Consider the following 25,660-nt stretch of genomic DNA (forward strand, 5'->3'; position numbering starts at 1 on the left):
TCTTCTCTTCTTTTTTTCTTTTCTTTTCCAAGGGATTCCAAACAGACCCCAAGTACTCGCACTCACTCTTTAGAAAAATTATGAAATATACGATCATAGTAGAATAAATTTTCAATTTTAAAAGAAATGAAGAGTTCATTTTTTTCCTACTATTATAAAAAAAATTAACATATAAAAAATTAACATATAAAAAAATTTAATAATAGTTCACTTCATACCTGGATATTCAAGATTTGGCCTTCTATGGCTCTGATACCAATTACAGCGTACTGTTATAATACTTTACTATTCATCTTCGCTCTTGTTATGATATGGGACGTCACCCAAGTCGCGTTGAGGTATGCCCATGTTGCCGTTGCCATGGATAGGCATAGGCATTGAAGGGCCGCTATACTCTTAAATCGTTGACAGACGTGTATCTGATCAAGAAGATGATGAACAGTAAATTAATTATGATATTAGGAATCAAAGTTTGCTTCGTTCATGATTCTCATATAATAAGTTTATAATATGTTTACTTCATACTAGAATATTCCCCCTTCTGATTCACTTTTACCACTCTTAGTTGTAGGTTAATTTAGTTTACTTTTATTTTACTTTGTTTTAATTTGTCAAAACATGGCATCCAGTAGTAGGAGTACTGGCTCAGTAAAGAATGCATCTTTAGTTGAATATAAAGTTCAACAACAATTGAATGATTGGACCATTCCGTCCATTAAACCTACATCAATCTACAAGAAAGGAACTTTCACCCTTTCTAGTACCATGGGAATTAAAACCATGGAACAAACAATTAATCTTGAAAATCAAGATTCAACTCTTAAATTATTAGAGTTAACAAATCTCAATAAGTATCTAGCCGATACTGAGAAGAAATATATGCATATCGGATGCATACAGATTGCGTTCAAACCCTTGACCTTACTAGGGATGAACACATGTCTGTAGGCCATACTCAGAGATGGTCGCTGTTTGGATTGGAAACCCTCATTAATGGGTATTGTTGAAACAAGTCTCAGTCGGGGACCTGTTTATTTTAATGTCCATCCAAACCTTACCCTATCATTAATAGATAGGAATTTGTTAGAATCTATCCAGTTGAGGATTCTAACACAAGGATACAATTTTATCCCTGGAACTGAAACCATTGCAGTAATTGCAAGGATTCATTTCAAAATTATGAATACCCTAGTCCCTAAGGTATTACACTTACCAGATCAAGGTAAGACTGTTTTGATCAAGACCGATCTTATGAGTGCAAATGTTGCCACTCCAAGGATGATCAATTAGGAGGAAATTCATTTCCCAGCCAACTGGACTATTCCACAGGCTGTTCCTCCACAACTTCTGATTAATCAGGATATTGATCATGTCATCCAATCAACCGATGGCGATGTGGTAATCAATTTCAAAGATAAGACTCCATATCGAGTCTCTTTACCACCCACGTCATCCCGGTATTCGGATGTAGGTCCATCTACGTGCCTATAGGAATTGGATGAAAAATAATCCATCAAGGATGATTCCTCATTAAAAGGAATCCACCGATCAGACACCCAGATACCTCATGGGGTCTACCGAGAAAGGGAGCAAGACCGGACTTCTCCCACTCCCAGCGAAATGACTGGTTTTACTCTGTGATTATGATTTTTACATCTTATCAGAGTAACTCAGCGCCACCACCTTTTGTGGTGGACAGAGCAGCAATCAAAGCTGAATTCTTTCACCCCAATAATCTAGGTTTCAAAAATTGGTTTTTTGAAACCTATGGGGCCGCAGAACGCATGGAATTTTCAAATGACTTTTATCTTTATTTGGAAACAAATAAGGTTATCATGTCATTTGTTGATTGGTTCATGCAAACCAGACTAAAGAAGGCGGAGAAATGACCCTTAGTTTCTTCCACTGCCCCCACTCTTTCAACCCTTACGAAAGAATGGTAGCTTATGTCTGGCCGAAATATCTGATCCGTTCATCCTCCTACTGATCCAATCCGACTTGAATTTCCAAGTCCATCAGGGAAATCCCCTGAGTTTGTAGAAGCTGTTGCTTTTGTTAATCCTAAAATTTCTCTGAATCCAATGGGTCAGATCAGGAGACAAAACAACTTCACCAATTTAAATCTTCAAACTATTGGCCAACAGCTCACTCGCATTGAAGATTAACTAGACAAAGATATCCTCGAGAAATATTGTCAGAATCCTTAAGACTTATCTCCTCGAAAATTACCATTGTTGATGAATGATAAACCACTCATCAAACCACCGGTTCCAGTCAGGAACTTTAAATTGGATAATAATTCTGAGGTAGTCGAAGAATTATTATTAAGGCTTGGAAAATTGAATCTGTCAGAAGATCAAATCAAACAAGCCCAGCAGGCAAATGAAGTCCAAGCTAATGCGGTTCGTAAAAGTCTCCATGTTTTGGAAGCTGACGAATCCAATGATGAAGATTCTCAAGAAGGATCTTTATCGCAAAATAATACTGAAGATTTAACTCCTTCAGCATACTCTGATTCTGATATAGGTCAAAATCCTAATCTTCATGATTTGGGTTTAACCAATATCTGACAGACTGAAGTAATTCTTCAGGAAATGATTCAAGATCAACCGAGTATTCAAAAATTGGATTTTACGAAGAAATCTACTCGGGAATGGGATCTAAAGAATAAACGTTATTACCATAGGCCTACACCGCAGGACCTATTGTATGAAGAAAATTTATATTTAGATCAAAAATCCTATGATGGGAGAACCATCTATGAATGGAGTATAGATGGCTTATCTGAATATCAGATAATGAAACATTGTCAACGGATGTTAATGTATATTACCATCTGTAGACAGCATAAGAATTCCGATCAAGGAATAGCAGAAATGTTAACTGCTGGATTCTCTGGAATCCTAAAAGGTTGGTGGGACAATATCCTAACCCATGAACAACATCAGGAAATTTATAATGCAAAAAAGGTTATCAAAACTGAAGTTGGTCCCGCATACCTTGGCGAGGACGATGCAGTTTATACCTTATTTTCCTGTATTGTTCATCATTTTATTGGCCGATTAACTTCCCAAACAGATAAGGGAAGAGAGGTTTTGCAAAACTTACGTTGTAGAACTCTTAGCCATTTCAGATGGTATAAAGATGTTTTCCTAACAAAAGTTATGCAAAGACCTGATGCCAATAATGAATATTGGAAAGCTAAATACATTGATGGATTACCAACTCTTTTTGCTAGCAAAGTAAGAAAGAGAATAGGTAATGAAGTTGGAAGTATCAACTACCATCAATATACATACGGCCTCCTCACTAGTGCTATTATCCAAGAAGGATTGGCCTTATGTAATGATTTAAAACTTCAGGCTCAGCTTAAACAGCAGAATCTTACTGGTAAGCGAGAGCTAGGGGAATTCTGTGAACAATTTGCTTGTGACACAGGACCCCAACCTTCCAATCAAAGGAAGGGCAAAGGGAAAGTCTCTCATTCTAAGAGATCGGAATCCTACTCACACCAGAGTAGGAGATATCCCAAAAGACTCGTCAGGAACCTTGGATACCTCTTCCACGTCAGAGACCTCCTCCTAGAAGAAATCCTCCAGACAAAAAGAAAATTGTCTGTTATAAATGTGGTAAATTAGGCCACTACTCAAATAGATGCAAAACAAAAGAGAAATTGAACCAACTTCAAATAGATGAAGGATTGAAAATTCAATTGGCTAAAATTCTCTTAAATTCTGATTCTGGGGATGATATTGATTATGCCTCATCCAGTCAATCAGAAGGCGACCCAGATTGCAGTTGTTCTCACCTACAATCTGTGGCCCAAATGCATCAGATTAAAGTTCTTACCACCATACAGCAAAGCATGCTGGAGAACATTGATCAAGAGGAAAATCCTTAAACCAAGAGATATTTAATCAAAGAATATCTTGATCAAATTCAAAGTACTTCAAAGATAGTTTCTCCTATCCAAGGAGTAAAACCCTATTCTTTGAAGGAAATTATGGGTCATTATGAAGCAGATATCTCTTCAAAACAACCAATATCCATCTCCTCATTACAAGGAGAAATTAAAGAAATCAAGCAAGAATTAAAAGAATTAAAATCTTTGTATAAAAAGCTTGAACAAAAATGTGAACAAAAACATTTGCCTCCAGAACAAGCATCTGAGGCTTCTTTTCTGAATCAAATCACCAAAGTCATCCATCAAAGATGGCATACTACTATTAATTTGGTTATTGATCAGAACTTTGTCATTCCTAAACTGACAGCTCTGATTGATAGTGGAGCAGATTTAAATTGCATCCAGGAAGGGTTGATTCCAACCCAATATTTTGAGAAGACAACTCAAACTTTAGCCAATGCTAATGGAGACAAAATGAAGATTAAATATAAACTCAATAATGCCTCCATATGCACTAATGATCAGTGCATTATTACTGACTTTTTATTAGTCAAAAATATGACACAACAGGTCATATTAGGTAATTCTTTCTTGGAGAAAATTATGCCAATTCAAGGCATAGACAACCATGGAATTCATGGTCAGGTTAATAATAAACCTATTTATTTCTCTTTCAAATCTCCACCTCAAATTAGTTTTATCAATGAGATTTCCGAATTGAGAAATGTGAAAGAACATCATCTCAGTTTCCTACATAAAGAATTACAATTGTTAACTCTTGAACAACAGTTGGAAACTATTGGGATCAAAGAGAAAATTAGTTCTCTTCAGAAATTATTAACCCACGAAATTTGTAGTGACATTCCTACAACTTTTTGGGATAGACATAAATATATTGTGTCTTTACCATATATTGATGGGTTCAATGAAAGAACCATTCCCACCAAAGCACGGCCTAGTCAAATGAAACATGCTTTACTAGACCTCTGCAAGAAGGAAATCCACAATCTGTTGGATAAGGAATTAATTAGAAAATCTTACTCCCCATGGAGTTGTACTGCTTTTTATGTCAATAAAAATGCAGAGAAGGAACGAGGTGTTCCGCGCTTAGTGGTTAATTATAAACCACTGAATGAATGTTTGAGATGGATTCGCTATCCTATCCCAAATAAAAAAGATTTATTAGACAGATTGTTTTCTGCTAAAATCTTTTCCAAATTTGATTTGAAATCTGGATATTGGCAAATTCAAATTAATGAAAAGGATAAATATAAAACTGCATTCACTGTCCCTTTTGGTCACTTTGAATGGAATGTTATGCCTTTCGGTTTGAAAATTGCTCCATCTGAATTTCAAAATATCATGAATGATATATTTGCTCCTTATTCTGAATTTACCATTGTGTATATTGATGATATACTTGTTTATTCAGACTCTATTGATGCTCATTTTAATCATTTACATGTTTTCACAACAGTGATTAGAAAACATGGGTTGGTGATATCGGCACCGAAAATGAAATTGTTTCAGACCTCTGTTAGATTTTTAGGTCACAATATTCACAAGGGAAAAATAGTTCCCATTGATAGAAGCATTGAGTTTGCCTTCAAGTTTCGTGATGCATTACTGGAGAAAACTCAACTTCGGAGATTTCTAGGAAGTCTCAATTATATTGCGGATTATTATCCTCATCTTGCCCAAGACTCCGCAATATTACATAAAAGACTCAAAAAGAATCCTGAGCCTTGGACTCCTAAACATACTCAGGCAGTCCAATTAATCAAAAGTAAGGTTAAGCAACTTCCTTGCCTTAACCTCACTAATCCTTCTTATCCGAAGGTGGTAGAGACCGATGCTTCCTATATAGGCTATGGTGGCATCTTAAAACAAAGAAATCCCTCTGGTAAAGAAGAACTTGTTCGCTTTACCTCTGGTAACTGGCATGATGCACAGCAAAATTATTCCACTGTTAAACAGGAAATATTGGCAATAATTAAGTGCATTCATAAATTCCAGGATGATTTATTAAATCAGAAATTCCTTTTAAGAGTTGATTGTTCAGCAGCAAAATCGATTCTTAAGAAGGACGTGAAGAATCTTACTTCCAAACAAATCTTTGCCAGATGGCAGGCGGAATTAAGCGCCTTTGATTTTGATATAGAACATATCAAAGGAGAATTAAACTCCTTACCTGATTTCCTAACCCATGAATTTCTCCAGGGTCAAAATCATGTATAACCCCGCAAGGGGCAATCCACTCCCAATGAGAAGACGTGGTAATCAACAATCAAGAGGCCGAGGCCGAAAGAATCCAGAAAGAGGAAATTCCTCAAACAAGAAGGGAAAAGCCCCAGTGTCGTATAAAGACACTTGAAGGCGAACCAGAGTATATTACTCTTCCGAAAACGGAGACTATTTTGCTCCTCAATAAAGAGGACCTTGAGGGTACATTGGATTCCTGGGAGATGTTACAGAAATGGCTTGGAGAAGCCTACTGTCCCATCCGTGCAGGAAAACGATGGTATTCCTTTGAATCCATTTTGGTTCATCTAAATTCTATATCAGTGCATCATACACTGACAAATGTGGCTAAATGGGATAGCCCAAGAGCGTACAGTAAATGTACAATACAAATATTCATGCATCCCTCAACATGGGGAAAATTTGATTTGGCTAAAGCAGCTAATCTTCCTAATGATAAGGAATTTAATTATTGGGATTATATGGATTCTTGGTATAATACCTTTTATTACCAAAATCCCTCCCATAGGCATTCCTGGTTTTTCCAATGGGAAAAGAATGTCTTTCAGAGGTCATTACCTCTACCCAGTTGGGTATTTGCATGGTGGAACAAATTTGGGCCACCCATTTCAATATTACCTGAGCCCATTAAGGCTTGTTTTATAAAATGGACTCAATCCAGTCCTGATCTTAAAGCTCTGGGTTATGAAAAACCCCCAAAGAATTGGGACAGTCTTATCTTCTTTATGATGGATTTGGAGATGGGATTGTACTTCAGGCTTTAATAATAAAAGCCTACCAGTACTTTTAAGAACATTTCATGTTCGTTGGTGGAAAAATTTCCCCAATATTGATTCCAAAGTTGCAGAAATTAAGTCTGCTATCATACAAAATGAAAACAATCTTGGATTGCATCGCGTCTTCGAAGTCCATTATGACTCTGACAATTTATTTGCAAGTTTCAAAACTCAATTGAAAAGTTTGATTCCAAATATATTGGAAAAAGATATTATGAAAAAATTATTAGAATCAATGAAGGATTTTATGGTAACTCAGTGCAATGAAGGCACTTCTTCTCAACCAGCAGACGACAACATGTCTGTGTCAGAACCTTCTGCTGCTGAAGATGAGGAAGAAATTGATTATAATAGCACTAAACAAGATGATAATGCTCAAGACTCTTTACCGGATAGTCAGCCACCTGATGAGGATCCGGAAGAATATATTAATCTTATGTTGCAGGCATTTAGAGCAACATCTAAAAAGAAATATTTTTTTAGGATATGACTATGACAGATAAATCTGTTCCAGATTCGTCGGCCAAGTCCGTCCAAAAGCAACAGAGGAAATTTTATCCTCCGGCCCACAGTTGGCCTATTTGTCACATCAATCAAGGCTCCTACAGTATATTTGGTTGGCCATTTTCCATAAAGTCTCACGCATGGGATGCCGCCAGTAGCCGCCTGCATCAGATAAGAGTTAAGGCTCTTCGTCAACAAAAGATACTTTGGGACCAAGCCCAGCAAATGTCTCTATCCAATCTCACTCATGGAGATAAAAATGATAAAGATGACAAGAATCTCAATAATAGAGAGGATGACTCACAACCGCCTCAATCATAGAGGTTACTTTTTGTATTAGTGGCGGATTTCAAATATTTGCCAATCCACATTAGTTCGCTCCTTCTATATAAGGAGTTAGTTTCTTTAGGTAAGGCATCACTTGAAAAACCTTCCCCTCTGTCTTCAAGGTTGTCTACTCGTGTGCTTTAGTTTTGGAGTTTGCTGTAAGTACTTTATGATATTGTGAATAAATTATTAGTACTTTAAAGTTATTCTCTGCCTGTTTCTTCCGTTACTTGCCTTCTGTCAATCTTCCTTCTTTCCGCTGTAATTGGTATGGGTAACCTAACCTCATTGATTGATTATGAAATGTAATTACTAAATCAAATGGGTCAATCAATATTCATTTATATTAATATATTAATTTTTTATGTTTTTAGGCCAAGGCAGGGGCAAAGTCACAACATTGAGGGTCCATTTGGAACCCCTAAAAAAGAAAAGAAAATGAGATTTTGATTATTATTATTCTCAAAAATAGTTAGTAAAAATAACGTAACGATCAAATTATCCTTTTCATTGATTATTTTTTGGAATAATAATGGTCAAATTCTCTTCTCTTCTTTTTTTCTTTTCTTTTCCAAGGGATTCCAAATAAACCCCAAGTACTCGCACTCACTCTTTAGAAAAATTATGAAATATACGATCATAGTAGAATAAATTTTCAATTTTAAAAGAAATGAAGAGTTCATTTTTTTCCTACTTTCATCACAATGTCAAGAGAGAAGGGTGCGAAAGTAGGACCGGTTGCACCATGCCCCTGTGTAATCTCTATGATATATCAAGGTCTCTTCTCATAAAAAAGTTGGGAAAGATCATATCTTCCCCCTTAATTCTATTTTGGAAAAAAAAAATCTCCTTAGGAGAAAGTTGGAAGGGGACACCTCTTACCCATCCCATTCACCAAACATTGGGGCAATAGAGAAGGGAAGATGTCCCTCTCTTTAAATCAAATATGATTTTAATGAATTGAATATTTCTTTGTCATTTTACGATAAAAAAAATGTATAGTCTATTCTAAAGAGATTGGGGTTGAGCCCTTGGTTGACGAATTGAACCCGCATACTTTTTATTGAGTGTGTATAGTCTTTCTATGAAAATAGGGAATAAGATAAAATGAAGGAGTAGCCAATAGAGCCTCTGAAGAATACACATGAGGAAGGTGAAAAGAGGAGTAAAAGAAAGAGAAGCAATAAATGTGCAACAAGTAAATGATAGCCAATGAGTACATAAACATGCTGAAATGTAGATGGTCTAGTGGAATAGTGTGGTTCTTTTTTAATAGCAATATGCCTAATGTCATATGGAGGACCAAACATAATAGGAATTTCATATGGTACTCATGTTGCACAATGGACTGGAATTTTATTTTGATCTAAACCATAGTCCTCTAGTTGTTGTCTCATCCATAGAAGTTGTCCATAACAACTTCCAGCAGCTATATACTAGGCCTCAGTAGTAGAAAGGGTAACCAAATATTCCTTCTTGGAAAACTAATAAATAAGTATATTTCCAAGTAATTGAGAACTATCACTCGTACTCTTTCATTCAAGTTTGCATTCACAAAAATCAGCATTGGAGTAACCTACTAGATTTATGGTAGAGGAGTTAAGAGTACCAAATTCCTAAGTTTGGATTTCCAAATAGGTACCAATTTTTTTTTTTTTTACTACCACTAAGTGATTCTCGAGGGTCAGATTGAAATCTAGCGCATAAGCATATTGAAAACATGATATATGGTCTACTGGCCAATAAATAGAGTAGGGAGCCAATCATACTTCTGTAAAATTTGTGATCAATGGTCATACATGAGCTGTCCGAGTCAAGTTTCTAGGACAAACTCATGGGTATGCTAATAGACTTAAGATTGTTGAACTTCTAGAAAAGATAAATATTTCACTAACTTGTTGTAATTTGAGTACATAAGTCTCTATTTATAATAGAGAAAATAAGTAGAAACCAGTTACAATTAAACTACAATTATCCCTGTTACACCCAAAGTTAAACACTAAAAGATACACCTTAGAATAATTGAACTGAACATTAATAGAAGACTAACATAACTAAAACACCTGAAACTGAGACTCTTTTACGAGACCTCCTTCCATGAGACTCTTCTTAGTCTCTACTATTTAATTCTGGCTCTGTGACGCTTCTTACTATGAGAGTCATGTAAGACTCTTTCATACTTGCTCTTCAACACTCCCCCTCAAGCTAGAGTTTATATCTTCAGCTCACAATGAAAAGGATTCTTGATCTTCAATTTTCTTTTGCTGAAAAATTTCTTCGTAGGTACAAAAACTTCATCTTTTGTACTCCCCCTCTCTTGAATATTTTGGTTACATAAAAAATACCACAACATGTGGAATAAAATATCTCTTTCTTGTACTTCTTCTTCTACTTCTTCCCTTCAAGTTGGGGATAAAAAAGACATAGAGACCCAGCTTGGACAAAACACAATATGAAAGAAGAAAATCACTCCTAGTCATATGACAAAGCTCCAAATACTAGTTAAAATGGTCATAATCTAAAACACACTCCACCTAATTTTAAAGGTGGAAATAGCCAAACTTTAGGGCTTAAGAAAGAGGCTACTCACTTTTTAAGGGTAGCTCAAATACAAATCACCTCTTGAGTGAAGAATAAAAGACTTGCCTCAAGTAGGATGTTGGACACACTCCTATACTTTTAAGGTAGTGGGTCTAGGTATTGCTCTAAAGTGATGAAAATCATAAATTGAAGAAATACTAGAGAAAAACAACTTTAACCTGAAGGAGGCGACTATGCAACACTCATACTTCCAAATGAATCTAGATAATGACCTTTTTTATGTAAAACTAGAGAAAACTATAACAACAAAACTTAATAAATTTGACAAAGTATAAATTTTTTGTGGTTGGCCACGATTTTTGGAGTTCACGGTGCATAAGATACACAACCAAGTAACAAAAACGTAAAACTTAAAAAGAACATCAAAGCAAAATATTACATATCTTGAATGAGCACATCATGAAGTAATTAATTCTGACCAAAATTCTCTGTTTAGAAGAGAAATTAGGCTAAAAAACTTGGATTTTAGGAGAAAAAAAACTCAATTCATGTCAACGCTTGAAGAGATAATAGGAGAGAAAATAGGGAAAATGAGGGATTTTCAGCAAAACTAACCTTTATTACTTTTGATATCGAAATCTCAAAAAATATACCTCAAAATCACAAAAACAAATATTGATAAATAAACTAGACTCAAAGATCTTTAATTTGGTACCTAATTTGAAATAAAATCTTCGTTCTTGAATCTTTTTATGACCTCTTGATTTTCTTCATTCTATAGTTTGACCCTTGCCAACTCCAATACGAATATCTCCCTAACTATAGATCAGATTGACATGAAACTTGCTCCTTCTGAAACTAGATTTTGATACCTTTCAGTTAAGTATAACTTTTATTCATAAAATATACTTCTTTATGGAGAAAAAAGCTGACATATTTTGGTCTCTTTAATTTGGTCGAATTGAGTTCTCTTTCTTCTTTGGCCAGTTTGATCATTGACTCGTCCGAGATCGATATCTCCCTCTAGAAAACTCAAATTGAGAATTGGTTGGATAGGTAAGAAAATATACTTACATATATTTCTTTTTTTGTATAATTTTCCATATAAAGTCCCGTCCTTGATGGTATAAAACCCCTTGAAAGTTGAAGTTTTATGCTGCTAGTCAAACCTCTCTTGCAGTCTGACCTTTGTAGCTTCAAATATCAATTTTTCTTTGTAAAAACCTCAGATTTAAAAAATAAAATTCCAGTTCTAAAGTCGACTCAAAGAGCTTTCCTTCAATATATAAATTGAAATACGAAAAGTTTATTATAGAGGTGTGAATGCCAAAAATACAATAGGTCATGGGACAGAAAAGAAATAAAGATAGAATATGAACCTAAACTACTAAAGATAATATATCAGAAAGGATCGCATTATATTTGTGGGTTGACCGAGTCAACTCATGAAACCCGCTCTGATACTATGTTGAATTTTTAGAAAAGAGAAATGTTTTATTAACTTTTTCTAATTTTAGTACATAATTCTCTATCTATAATAGAGGAAATAAGTAGAATCTAATTATAGTTAAACTACCCTTGTCCTAGTTACACCCAATGTTAAACACTAAAATATAAGTCCTAGAACAATTGAACATAAATAGAAGACTAACATAACTAAACCACCTTTAACTGAAACTCTTTTGTGAGACCTCCTTCCATGAAACTCTTCTTAAACTTCACCATATTAATTTTGGTTCATTGAGGCTTCTTACTTTGAGAATTACATAAGACTCTTCCATACTTGCTCTTCAACAATTTTTTTCAAATGTTGAACCTCTTAAGCAGTCCTTTGGTGTAGTTGGACTAGTTTATAGAAGTTCAATTTTTAGTTTGCATAACTTGAAGACCAAGTGTAGATTTCTAGGGCCAACACATAAGTACAAAAGATCTTAAGGGAATGAGATAAGAGAGGAGGTAAGAAACCAAGGGAGAGAAAAAAATGAGGAAAAGAGAGGGAGGTATAAGGACAAATTTGAGCCAAGAGGAAGATGTTTGAACGCTCTACCCCATGCCTTGATGTTGCATTTATAATTGTGAAAAGATGTTTATAATGATTACAATGCCCTTAGGGCTATATACTTTAAAAGGAAAAAAATATAAGAGGATATACACTAGCACACATAATTATAATTCTATGTCGTCTCCATGAAAGTTCTCCCTATTTACTAGTTGTGTCACCCCTACACACATGGGTGTCTTTTAACACCAATAAATAATATGAGTTCACCCATTAAACTCATTTCAAGTTTAGTCTTCATTTCACTAGCAAATTCTTGACACATCAGGGGTTTGTCGATCCAAAAATGATATCTTCTACAAATTTTGACAATGATCAGGTTTTTATCATGGTTCTTGGTAAATAAAATCATATTCATACTACCTCTCTTATATCCATTTTCTTCAAGAATTCATTATGTATTTTACACCACGCTCTAGGATCTTTCTTTAACCTTATAGTGCTTTGTTCAACTTGTATACATGGTCAAGTTTACTCATGTCTTCTAAACCTTTAGGCTACTCTATATACACTTTTTCTTGAATGTACCTATCTAAGAATGTGTTCTTTATATCCATTTGCTAAATTTTGAATTTCATGTGACAAACATAGGCTAATAAGATTCTAATTGCCTGTAGTCTTGCCACAAGTGCATAAGTTTCCTCAAAGTCAATACCTTCTTCTCGGTTGTTCCCTTTGGCAATTAATCTAGTTTTGTTTCTCACAATTTGATTTTCTCCATTAACTTTGTTCCTAAAAACCCATGTAGCTCCTATTACTTGTTGGTTTTGGGGTCTAGGCACTAAAGCCCAAACTTTGTTTATTTCAATTTGATTTAATTCTTCTTGTATTGCCATGATTGAAAATTCATCTTTTTCAGCTTCGACAAATCACTTAGACTCTCTTGGAGAAACATTGGTACTATTTACCATAGCTTCATGAGTTGTCCTTCTAGTTGCAATTTTGCCTTGAGGGTCACCAATTATTTGTTCTATCAGATGATCATCCATGAACCTGAAGTTCTTTGGCTCCATAGGAGGTCCTTCTTTTGCTATTCCTGTCATTTGTGTTTTCATTTTTGGGGTTGAGATCTCGTGGATGAGTCGAATGGGTTTCCCTCTTCGTCATCGAAAATTGGAGTTGGGGTTGGATTTGATGAATCCTATTCGTCAAATTCAACATGCATTGGATCCTAGACTCTTATAGATGTCTTATTGTATATTCTATATGCCTTGTTGTGAGATGAATAAAGAAATATTCCTATATCAGCCCTAAAATCAAACTTTCCTAATTTCTCCTTCGGTTATTTTAATACAAATATTTTGCTAGGAAATCTTTCCTTATGAACCTAAAATAGTCATCTACAATCACTAAGGTGAGACACTTTCCATTTAAGCTTAGAGTTCGAGTAGGTGCAACTAATTCCATGTAGATTAGTTGAAGAGGTAGAGAGGTAGAAATAATTGTCTTGGCTTTGAAAAAGTTTTTGTGTTGCTTTTCTAGTTGACAAACATCACAAGGTTTATCTCTTACAAATTTTGTATTTGATAGTCCTCTACCTAGTTTTTTCTTTCCTAATTTATTTAAGGAAGGTAATCCTTGCCTCTTATGCCATCACCAAGATTCATCAATATTTACACTCAAATAGATGGCGCTAGTTGAGGGTAAGTCAACTATGTTCGCAATATTGAGATTTCTATTTTTATGTCCGTCTAGAAAAAGTTCATCATTTTCATTCTTTATAGCATATTCTGGCAAAGTTGTCTAATTGATCTTGCTTTATATTTATAGCTAGTGCACATTTTAGATGATCAATCATTGGCAGACATTAAACGATCATGCCAAAGCCTAGTTTCTAATCTTGGCTTTAGAGCTTGATAAAAGTTTGTCCCAAGTGATTCTAATATGTTTGAAAGTTAGGTATGCATTTGTAAAACATGTTATGGATGCAAAATATCCTATAGCTCTAGAATTTTTATTTGTACCTGAATTTTGAAGATTTAGGACTACTCTTTTACATGGATAGAGTTATTGAATTTTTTTTCAACAAATTGGACATTAAAATTTTATTTTTCATTTCTTCACTTGTGGGGTGCGTCTTCAAGATGACTTCACACACTGATGGGGCTCGAGGACTTGAGATGCATATGCCAATTTTTTTTTTTTTCAAACCTTAATTTTTGTGTCTCTTGAAGGGAAAGGCTTTGAAAGGGTAAATTTTCGATTGTTAGTTTGATTAAGTTTTCAATATTATAAAAAAAATGGATGGGAGCCAACTCTCAATCAAGATCTATTATAATAATTAAACCTTTTATTTTTATTGCTAACAATCCATTTTTTTACGAAAGAACCAAACACATAGAGGTTGATTGTCATTTTGTAAGAGATCGAAAAATTACTACCCCACATATCAGGATCAACTTGCAGATGACTTCACCAAAACTCTTCAAGGTGCCCGATCCATAACGTTGCATTCCAAGTTGGGAGTTTTTATGCCTACTCTCTAGCTTAAGGAGTTTTAAAATGGTCAGTGTATTATGAAAGTTAAAAGCTTGAAGTAATTTTTTTATTTGTTTTTGTCTTGAGTTTAGTTTCTTATACATAGCAAGGCTAATAATGCAATTGCATCTTATATCTTCTTTGAGTTATAAAGAAAACATTCATTTCCCTCAGGCAATTGCATACTGATAAAGCTTCCGGTTCTCTTTCTTCCTTCTTTTATTTTCTCATTCCTTTTTCTTCTTCCACCCTTTCTCTTTTATCCTCTCTATTGCTCTTCTTCTGATTTTTCTCCTATAACAAATCTCACATACCAATGAAGATCTTCATTACTGGAGCTCTTTTTCTACTATTTCTTTCCGCCATATCCTTTATGGCAGGTTGGTTACATCTATAGCGCCGCGTGGAAACTACGTGTTTAGTAATTTAAAAAATGTCAAATTGTGTCTCAATCATCAGTTGCTAGGACCATTTATACAGAGGTAAGGCCCCCATAAAAAAACCCAAACATCTCACTCAGTACCCCTGCTTTAAATCCCTACCGCAATTCCGCGCTGAATTGCTCTTTCACAGTAGATGATTGATGATCCTTTACACCGCCTCCATGCACTAGTGAATCAATTTATTAACTGCGCAAAAATCCTTCTTCATTCTACCATTAGCAAATTACTTCAACAAATGGATCAATCAAGTTGTATTAATAGGCTTAAAACATTAAACTCTTAAGCTATGGCTAAATAGTAGATCCCGAGACACGCCTGAGTTGCAAAAGGGAGCCGCAACAAGCAGTTGGAGAACATGGAGAAAAGAAGATTAATTTATACCTGTTCCTATTCACTGGAAGAGAAAGGGAACTCAAGAATGACAAACTGCATTGCCTCAAACCTCTCCACCCCCCTTTGGCTACTTCTCAGTTGCCAGTGAGGATGGGTCCACTGAAAGACCCATACTTGGCAAGGGCAGGAATGCTTTGGGATCGCCCTTGAAACCTATCATCGCTGACGGAACGTTTTCTAAACCTCTGATTTTTCTCTATCATGAAAGAAGAATAAGAGCACAAGGTTTCGGATACTTGATCAAGTTGGTCACCGGTACTTAAAAATCTGTTGAGATTTACCCGAGACTTGTCAGCCAGGTGCTTGTTTGCATCATTGTTACTTCCTAAAGGAGACTTCTTGCTATCTTCTTCATCATTGTCCGACCAATATCCATTCTCCTGACCATCACGCATGGCCAAATCATCGTACTCCTCATCAGATTTTGTCGACTCTTCATCCACAGAGCCCTCCATCTGGCAAAATGAAGGAAGAAACTCGGCTATTTAGAAGAAAAACATTGAAATGGAGATAAATCAGTGTGAAAGGGAGATAAATCTGTATGAAATTACAATGAGAAAGAGATGGAAAATAAAACCTCACTAAGATGTAAGATCAGGTTATCTCTTTAGATAATAACATCTTGCACTGCAGTCAGATTAAATATTTGGTAGATTGTATTTCTAACTTTTATTCACCACTACTCTTTATTCATTATCATTTGAAACGTACAGCAAATGGTATTGAAAGAAAATGTGCCAACTGCACGACAAGTAATAACCCCTATGGATTGTCGAATTGATCAAGACCTCAAGTTATCTACCTGTCCTTCAAAACTAGAGTGCTGCTCATTTTTTGTTAAAGACATATAAGCTCTATGAAAAGCCATTACCTCATCATGGATTTCCTTGATGCCAGCATCACTCAGATCCTCATCACTATCCTGTTCGACTGGATCATCAGGTTCTTCTTCACTACCAGAGACTGACAATTCTTCCTTGAGCTGTAATGCGGAACAAAAGGTGAACATAGGGTTTGTGACAAGTGCTTGCCGGAGAAATTAGATAAAAGCAAAAATACGAGTGAACCAATTTTCCAAGAGAAGGTAAGAGATGGACAAGACAGTCCATGAGAAGGACAAGTCACCAGCTCAGGTACCAGTTCAACCGTAGTCAGCTAGTGATGCTAACTTCAAATGTAAATGGTATCAGCTGGATTGGTAAGTAAACCACATTTCTACTTTGTTTTTTGAAATTAAATTTTATTTAATTTATGACAACCAAACCAGGCCACTTAACCCAATTTGGCCAATCTGATTTGGAGCATATGACATGATCATTGATCAATCAATAGACGCAGAGAACATACTGACACAACTTTGTTCAGTGCAAATCAGATATCTTCACTGGAGGAGAATTAACATAGAAAACAGACGATGAAGAAAGAATGGCATACTTCCTTGGCAGGCCCATCAGACATCCTTGGAGAGCTGCAACATGAAGAATAGTACCTACTCCCATTTTCAGTACCATCTCCCTTTGATTCGTCCACACTCCCAGCATTGCTAGTTCCACATGTATCACTTGGCCAAGCACTGATTCCAAAGTTTCCAAACTGAAGATTAACAGACTCTGCTTTCCCAATCTGTAAAGGTCCATACATGGGCCCTTTTCCACCTTTCTCCCCATACACCACAACTGGTTTCCCATTCTCATCAACTTCTTCTACAGGCCAAGCCTTAGCTACAGACCCATCTGTATTAACAAGTGCCATTAGATGCCTTGAAGAACCTTTCCGCTGAATCAGTCGAAACATGCACTTGGAACTTAAGGAGTTAGCAGCACATTGATTGCGATACTCTTCATCAATAAGCACAACTGTGTTAGTAGTTGGATCATAAAGCTGCTCTCCTGCCTCGCGCCTGCGGAGGCAACTGAACACTGTAGCATGGATTGCTGCGACACTCCTGTCAACGTTAGTGTTGTTTACTTTGGGCACAAGATGCTTATCAGCTCTGTTACAGAGATATTCCTGAATTGTTCTGATATTCCGAATATATTTGACATATTTATTTTTAGCAGGGTCCAGCGTCATGTACTTTGCTCGGACAGCAAACCTCTCCGTGTGTTTGTCCTCACTGGTGATGTACACCATAAAAGGTATAATTGATGGATGTTTCTTCATAAGCCCCATCTAGCAGACCAAAAGATGCACAAAACAGAGAACTATGAGCAAACATATATTTACTGAAACTGAGTTAGAAATTCAGCAGGTTAGCAAGCACTAATTGTGCTGGCCTACTACTAACCTCTCTTTGTACATCTAAAATTTAAATCAGTGGAGGAAACGGAGATTTGATGCACCAGCAGAGAAGTAAATTGAGATCTATTTCATTTGTTTCAAACAAATATGCCGAACACCAAAAGTGACCTCTTAAAGAAAATAATGAAATAAAATAAAACAAACAAACAACAATGACATGCCTGAAACAGCAAAAGGATTACAATAAATAAGACGAAGATAACCTAGCCATGAAAACGTGGGAAGTTACTAACCACAAAATTGAGGCTTAAGTGAACACCCTCTACAACCACTGACTCCTTTCTTTCTTCCCATGCAGTAATCAGCCAATCAAGACTATCAATAACCATCTCGCTTTGTGCTTTAAACCCCTCAATAGCCATCTGCTTAGGTCCAATTTTTATTTCAGTGATAGATGTTGTATCCATCAACCCTGTTTTAGGCCTGTCATTTGAACCCGCGTCAGATAACTCCTCCTTAGAGAAGGAACGAGAAATCCCAGCCAACTTCTTGGCTTTTCTTTTTGCCTTAGCTTCAGCAACTGCAACTGGGTCTAAGAATTCGCCAGCATGATAGGTCGAAGACCAAAGGAGAGGGTTTTCCTTCTCGTCCACAAAGCTCCTCATCATGTGGCGAATTGAATCTGTAGAAATCACTGTTGTGATTCCCAATCTGCTACCCTGAAAGAAATATAGGAAGTCAAAACATATTTGGACAAAATGAATAAAATCTTGGTTACTCATGAAACAAGGCGTCTGCTCTATCAGCACTGATACTTTAGCTGTCAATTGTAAAAAACGAGAGATGACAACAAACAATGGGCAGAATCACATCATATAATTACAGTAATGGAACATTTTATATTTCTTAATCCTATATAAAAAGAAGAGGAACGAAGGAAGAAATGAAAGGCAGTTACATGAAACATGATGAACCAATAGTGTAGTATGGAGAACTACTAGAGCTACCTTAATTAGAATCTCGTCTCTAAGCAGGGGTAATGAATTATGTTCAAATAAATGCCAATGAACAACTTTCGTGCAACAGAAAGAAGAAATCATTTTGTTTTTCACAGGGACAATCAGAAGCTTTGTTCAAAGTATGTGACGTGTAAGGAATGCTTTTTTTAAGACAACTTTTAGAAATGCCCTCAATTCAAAATTGAGCCAAAAAATAAACTAGAACTTAAAAAGAGCATTGAAAGTCAAAAATATTACCAGCAAGGCAGACAACGTAGATTTTCCACACCCACTTGTTCCACATAATAGAATTGTCACAGATTCCTTTTTCTCTCGAATCCTACAAAAATGAAAGGCAAATCAGAGAAACAAAAGCAATGCTAAAGCATGCTTGTGTATCAAAATCAAGTATTTTAAGCATCATATATCAGGCGGAACATAATACTAGTGAAGAGTCCATATAAAGAGTAAGAATACAACATCTCAACAGTTCAAAGAATTAGACAGCCATAGAGCAGTAACACAAGATGAATTTCATACTCATCATTTGAATATGACACACGGTGCAGAATACTAGACATGCTCGTTCTCTGTATATTTCCAAATAACCAGTCCAGTGTGCAAATACAAACTGGAGACACATATAGAAGGACAAGACACACATACAAAAAATATTTCACCAAGGATTCTACCTTAATTCTCACACAGAGATCCAGGATCTAAACACTGAGTTGACTAGGAAAAACTTATAGATGAAAATCTTATCATTGAGATACCATAAAACTGTCCTTAATTAGTAAACACTCATATTCTTTTTAAACCATCAGACAAGGATGAAAATGTCCTAAATCTTGGCAATAATGCTAAAAGAATCTGACCCATAGCTTCTGTACTGAGCTAGAATTCAGAACTTGTTTGCAGTTAATCGCATATGAAAACTAATAAGGCAAACTTAAAATAACCAAATGAAAAAGCAAGAACAATCAAAGCTATGGAAAGAAAACTGAGAGTATCCATCGGTAAGCTTAGATACAATCTATACCTGCATGCCAAAATTAAGTCAGCTCTTTGATTGGGACCAAAGTACTTATATACAGAAAGTGCATCACAAACAACATCCAAGAATGTGTCTCTCTTAACAACAACTGTAGTGCGCCTTTTGTACAATTCAAAGGGCACAATACTCTGTTCATCTTTCTCTTGAACTGAATAGATCACATCCTCCATTTTTTTTCTGTTGCACTGCAGCTCCAAAGTATCAGATCCAAAGGTTTCCTCCAATGAAGGAGGCAACATATTTCCAGAAAATTCAATTCTCATAACTTCAAAAACCCTTCGACTTATCTGATGCAAATAGAAGAAGATAAGTATGCATGAAAAGGTGGATTAGAGAATAACAATAGAAATCTGACGTTAACAATAAGTCAAATTCACATAATAAATGATCTTCACACGCATAAAGACAGTAACTACTCAAACCAACGTACACATGAACACTAGAAAAAAATAGGGAGTTCATAGAAATGAGAGATCAAATAAATTAAAAAATTAAAAAAAGGAAGTTGAAGCAGACTTTTTGAAGTCAAACCAGACTTAAAACGCTTAGATTCTTTTCTGTCACATATGTCATTGGAATAGTAATTATACTACTACTTCGGAGCAACGACACTGTGTACCCAAAGCTGCACAACTCATTCTTATCTTTTAGGATGATTCATCGAGTCACATACAAATGACTTCACTTTATATCTTCATGGCAATGAAAACAACTCTTTGCTCATATGAGCTTCTACAGAGTAATTACATAATAAAAAAGACAACATTTTCATGCAAAAGGAAGAGAAAATCCATCCCCTCAAGAAAAGACCAAAAACTACTCAAAAACTTTGCAACTTATGTTAGCAGCATTGAAACTTAGTGCAAGCAGATTGCTCCAATACAAATTCCCACTTTGTCATAAAGGAATTGTTTTGTTTTGACGAGTGTAGCTGACTCATTAGCTATAATAGATGGGAAAAAAATTATAGCCAATTTTTTTTTTTTTTTTTTTGAAAGGAAAAAAATTATAAGGGAAGAAGATGGAAGCCAAAATTTTAGAATAGTCTCTGAATCCCAGTTTGAAATTTGTTATCGGTCACACTAAATTACAACCAAGAATGTCAGACATTGCAGCAAAGGCGTAGCAAAACATAGGCCGTCAAATAAAGCTAAAAAATTGGCTATGATTCGTCGGGAACAGAGTGAAAGGATAACTTTTTTTTCCAATTAAAAAGTCACGGTACCAGATCTACAAGAAAATTTTAAGAGATGAGTTCTTTACTGCGTACTTTAAATGCGTGGCGTGCTTTGCACCCCATGAGCTGCAGAGTGCTCTGCAACACCGGCCGTGTGTACCGGAATGAAACATTTTGTTCCTCTTCTCCTGCATTCTGATCAACAACGACTATATACAACAACTTCGGCGGTTCAGCCATTTTCGGAGCTTCTACAATCCCCTATCACATTTACAACAGAGGAAATAATTGAGAAAAAAAAGGCGAAAGTAGAAAAGAGAGCACTCTCAAAAGAAAATAGCACAATAGATCCACACGATGACAGCCTCAAGTTTCAATGGTAGGATCACAGAAAAGAATGCAAACGAGCGAAGCCAACCTTACCAGCAATTGATTAAACAGATCACAAAACGCTGCAAGGAACAAAACTCAATTCCATAGCCCAGAAGCCCCCCCATTGCTTTGTTACAGTTACAAAAGAAGGTACTCTCAAAATACGAAAGAAAACTAAAAGATAACAGTAAATAAAGGACATGTTTCAAAACAAATATATCGATTTTAAACGTCCAAATGCAACTTACGATCACACACAAAAAAAAAAAAAAAAAAAAAAAATCACGGGAATCAACAACTATAAACATGCTTTGACATAGGCAAATTATTATTTAAGGTGACAAAAAACCATAATACAGTAGATTAGGAACTTTTTCAAACATACATACTTCCTCAACAACACCGTCACCATAACGTACCAGCTTAGAAAAAGGGAGAAGATCCAGCAACTAAACAAAGAATAAGAATAAAATCAAAGATAATGAAAATCTCTGAAGCAAAAACGACGACCAGCTCATTTCAACTTCTCCGTCAAACTCCATTAAAACAAAGACATTCCATAACAGAAGCAAATCAGTGCAATGCAGACCAACATTGGAGAGCACCAAGAATTGAAGATGCACACTACCTCCAAGTATTAGATCCTACAGAAAGTATATGCAAAATCTGAAGACGGAGAGAGTAAAGGAGCTGAAGCTTTTGTAGGCGTAGCTAGGGCTAGGGGTTTCAAGGTCAGGAGGATCAGCCATTTGCGGAGATTCGAAACGAAAATGGCCTTTTCGCCGTCGCTGCCTCCACGCATCACAGCACCCGAGGCTCCACTCGTCCCCTTCTTCCTCTTTCTCTCTCTCTCTTCCTGTGTCTTGGTCGCGGGTCGGTAAAACTATAAGTGGGAAAGAGACGAATTTCCATTTTTTTTTTTCATTTTCTAATCACTTTTTTCTTTTAAAACTTAAAAATGTCGTTGTGACGGAGTCTATACTCACTCCCCCACAAGAACAATTCCACTCACGATCGTGTTGACGATTTCCTTCCACGGTCAAGTTGCCGTTCTCGGTACTCATTTAATGATTAGACAATTACCAGTTATTGCTTTAGAATAATATTTCTCTTTTTTAAATCATTAGATTGACTTATAAGAATACAATTCAAGCAAACCCTCCCATACGCCAAGTTTGATATTTAACATTGACCACTGAGAGTTTTGTTTTTTTTTTGGTAAGACTTAAACCCTGATCTATACACTAAGCCCCTCCCCTCATGTTGACTATTGATTTTTTTAATTTATGGAGAATAAAATTAAAAAAAAAACCTAATTTTAGGCATGAAAAAAAGACTACTCACTTTTTAAGGGTAGCAAAAAAATTCATTTTAGATGAAGAATAAAGACTTAACTCAAGTTGGATATTGGGTGTATTCTTATACTTTGTAGGTAGTGGGTCTAGGCACTAATCCAAAATGGTGAAAAATAAAAGATGATAAATTAAATAAATATTAGAGAAAAACAACGATAACAATAATCATACTTTAATCGAAAGGAGGTGACTATACAACACTCATACTTCTAAACAAATGTAGAGACTTTAGATAGAAAGAGGTGATAATGTAGTATTCTACTTCAAATCGAGTTTCTAAAGAAATAACAAGAACTTGCTTATCAAATCAATAATGAGCATGGCCTTCTTTTTTGAAAAACAAAAAAGGAGAGACTGTAATGGTAAAACTATAAAAATAACAAAAAAATTGGACCAAGTATGACCTCGAAGAAGTTTTTGGGGGTGAGCATAATTTTTTTAGATGAAGATGCGGATGATACACAACTGATGCAAACGAGCAAGCTACCACTGGAGTGGAGACCCTGAGGCAAATTGCCCCATATGATCTTCCCTCAAAACTAAATTAATAGATACCAACTTGGAGTGTTTAAGTTTAACAAAAACTCTTTGATTAGAAGAAAAACATTTCTAAAAAACTATGACTTTATGAGAAAAGGAAATTCAATTCACGTCAATGCATGGAGAAGTAATAGGAGAAAAAATAGGAAAAAAATAGACTTCTAGCAAAACTAACCTTTATTGCTTCAAATATAGATGTCTCCCAAAATATAGTTTAGAATCACAAATGCCTCATTTCTTAAGAAACCAAACTCACAAATATTTCTTTACTAATATAATTCTCTATATAAAGTTCGATTCTTGCTAGTATAAAATGCTTTAAAAAATGAAGCATTCTGTTGTCACAAGAACCTTTCTTGCTACCTAACTTCTACTACTTCAAATGTTGATTTCTCTTTGTGAAAAACACCAATTGATAAAATTCATTTTGCAGTTTAAAATAGACTCAAAATCCTTTATGTCAATGTATGATATGTAGTATGTAAATAATATTATGGAGTGTATCATTATAGGATACTCTCGTACACAAAAGGATTATGTTTGTTATAATCCCACTCTTCAACGTTGACTTGTGTGTTAGGGATGTCACATTTTTTGAAGACTCTCCATACTATTCTGACAATGCACCTCTAGGTTTATCTTCAGTACCAGGTTCTCCACGATCGGTTGTGCCCCATGCTACGGAAACTTCTCAGCCTCCAAAAACACCTGTTGAGTTTACGGATCCCACAGAGGTAAGTCCATCTTTTCTAATTTTTTTTGGCCCACAATATGATACTCGTCCTATCGCACAAAGAAAAGAACCCAAATCATCCCATATCAAATTTTGTGTCTCATCATCGTCTGTCCCCTGCATGTTGTCAATTTTTCTCTACCATTTCTTCCATATCTGTACCACACTCCTATCAGGAGGCTCTCAAGCATCCAGGGTGGAAGGCAATAATGGATGAAGAAGTGCAAGCCCTTTGTGAAAATCAGACATGGGCTCTAGTCCCACTTCCATTAGATAAGAAACCTGCCGATTGCAAATTGGTGTTTATTGTGAAACACAATCCGGATGGGTCTATGGCTCGGCTGATGGCTCGCCTTGTTGCTAAGGGCTATACACAATGTTATGGAATTGATTATCAAGAAACCTTATCTCCAGTGGCAAAAATGAACTCGGTACGTGTGTTATTATCTCTGGCAGCTAACTCTTCCTGGCAGGTATATCAACTTGATGTGAAAAATGCCTTTCTGAATGGGGACATCAAAGAAGAAATTTATATGCAACAACCACCTGGGTGTGTGGTTGAGGGGGCGTCAGTATGTCGACTAAAAAAATCTCTGTATGGTCTAAAACAGTTCCCTAATGCATGGTTTGAGAAATTTAGTCAAGCCCTCATACGGGAAGGATTTTATAGATGCTCTGGAGATCACTCAGTTTTTATTAAAAACACACCTAGAGGCAAGGTAATTATGGTTGTATATGTTGATGATATCATTTTAACTAGTAGTGATTCCGAGGGCTTCTAGGAAACAAAAGAAAAAATATGTGTTGAATTCAAGACAAAGGATCTTGGACTACTCAAATATTTTATGGGTATTGAAGTATTATAATCTAGACATGGGATTATGTTATACCAAAGGAAGTATGCCCTTGATCTACTAGAGGAGTCAGGAATGCTGGGATGCAAACCAGTAGACACTCCTATTGACTCAAATACAAAATTATGTGCAGGTATTGGAGAAGATGTAGACATCGAAAAATATCAGAGACTAGTGCAAAACTTATTTACCTATGTGTAACAAGGCCAGGTATATCATATGCAGTTAGTCATTGACAAGCACTTGAAAGGATATTATGATATCTGAAAGGAGCTCTAGGAAGAGGGTTTCTCTATAAAAATCATGGTTACTTCAACATTGAAGGATTCTCAGATGCTGGGCCGGATCCCCGGATGATAGGAAATATACTTCGGCATTTTGTACAATGGTTGGAGAGAAATTGGTTACATGGAGAAGCAAGAACCAACATGTAGTAGCACGGTCTAGTGCAAAACCAAAATACAAAGCCATGGCACACACTGTTAGTGAACTCCTATGGATAAGATCTCGTCTCACTGAATTGGGATTCTACAAAGAAGCTCCAATGGATCTATATTGTGATAATCAAGTAGCTATACACATTACATTGAATCTAGTCTTCTATGAAAGAACAAAACATATTGAAGTGGGCTGCCATTTTATACGA

The 25,660-nt window shown here is 35.7% G+C and overlaps 1 protein-coding gene across 1 annotated transcript; it reads right to left on the reverse strand.

Annotated features, from left to right (window-relative positions):
* Positions 1 to 15,025: 15,025 nt before the first annotated feature.
* LOC137939243 (P-loop NTPase domain-containing protein LPA1 homolog 2-like) lies at positions 15,026 to 22,410 on the reverse strand. Its single transcript, XM_068784477.1, has 8 exons — positions 22,161 to 22,410; positions 21,254 to 21,421; positions 19,969 to 20,270; positions 19,185 to 19,266; positions 18,222 to 18,647; positions 17,122 to 17,859; positions 16,559 to 16,669; positions 15,026 to 16,142 (listed from the first exon to the last, which is right to left on the reverse strand). Exons 2-8 carry the CDS (start codon positions 21,398 to 21,400, stop codon positions 15,762 to 15,764), a joined length of 2,187 nt encoding a protein of 728 aa, XP_068640578.1. The 5' UTR covers positions 21,401 to 21,421; positions 22,161 to 22,410; the 3' UTR covers positions 15,026 to 15,761.
* Between the last annotated feature and the right edge of the window lie 3,250 nt (positions 22,411 to 25,660).

Source organism: Aristolochia californica, unplaced genomic scaffold (assembly GCF_029961685.1).
Source record: "Aristolochia californica isolate CCGP_79_NKW_82.1479 unplaced genomic scaffold, dmAriCali1.0.hap1 SCAF_8, whole genome shotgun sequence".
Lineage (NCBI taxonomy): Eukaryota > Viridiplantae > Streptophyta > Magnoliopsida > Piperales > Aristolochiaceae > Aristolochia > Aristolochia californica.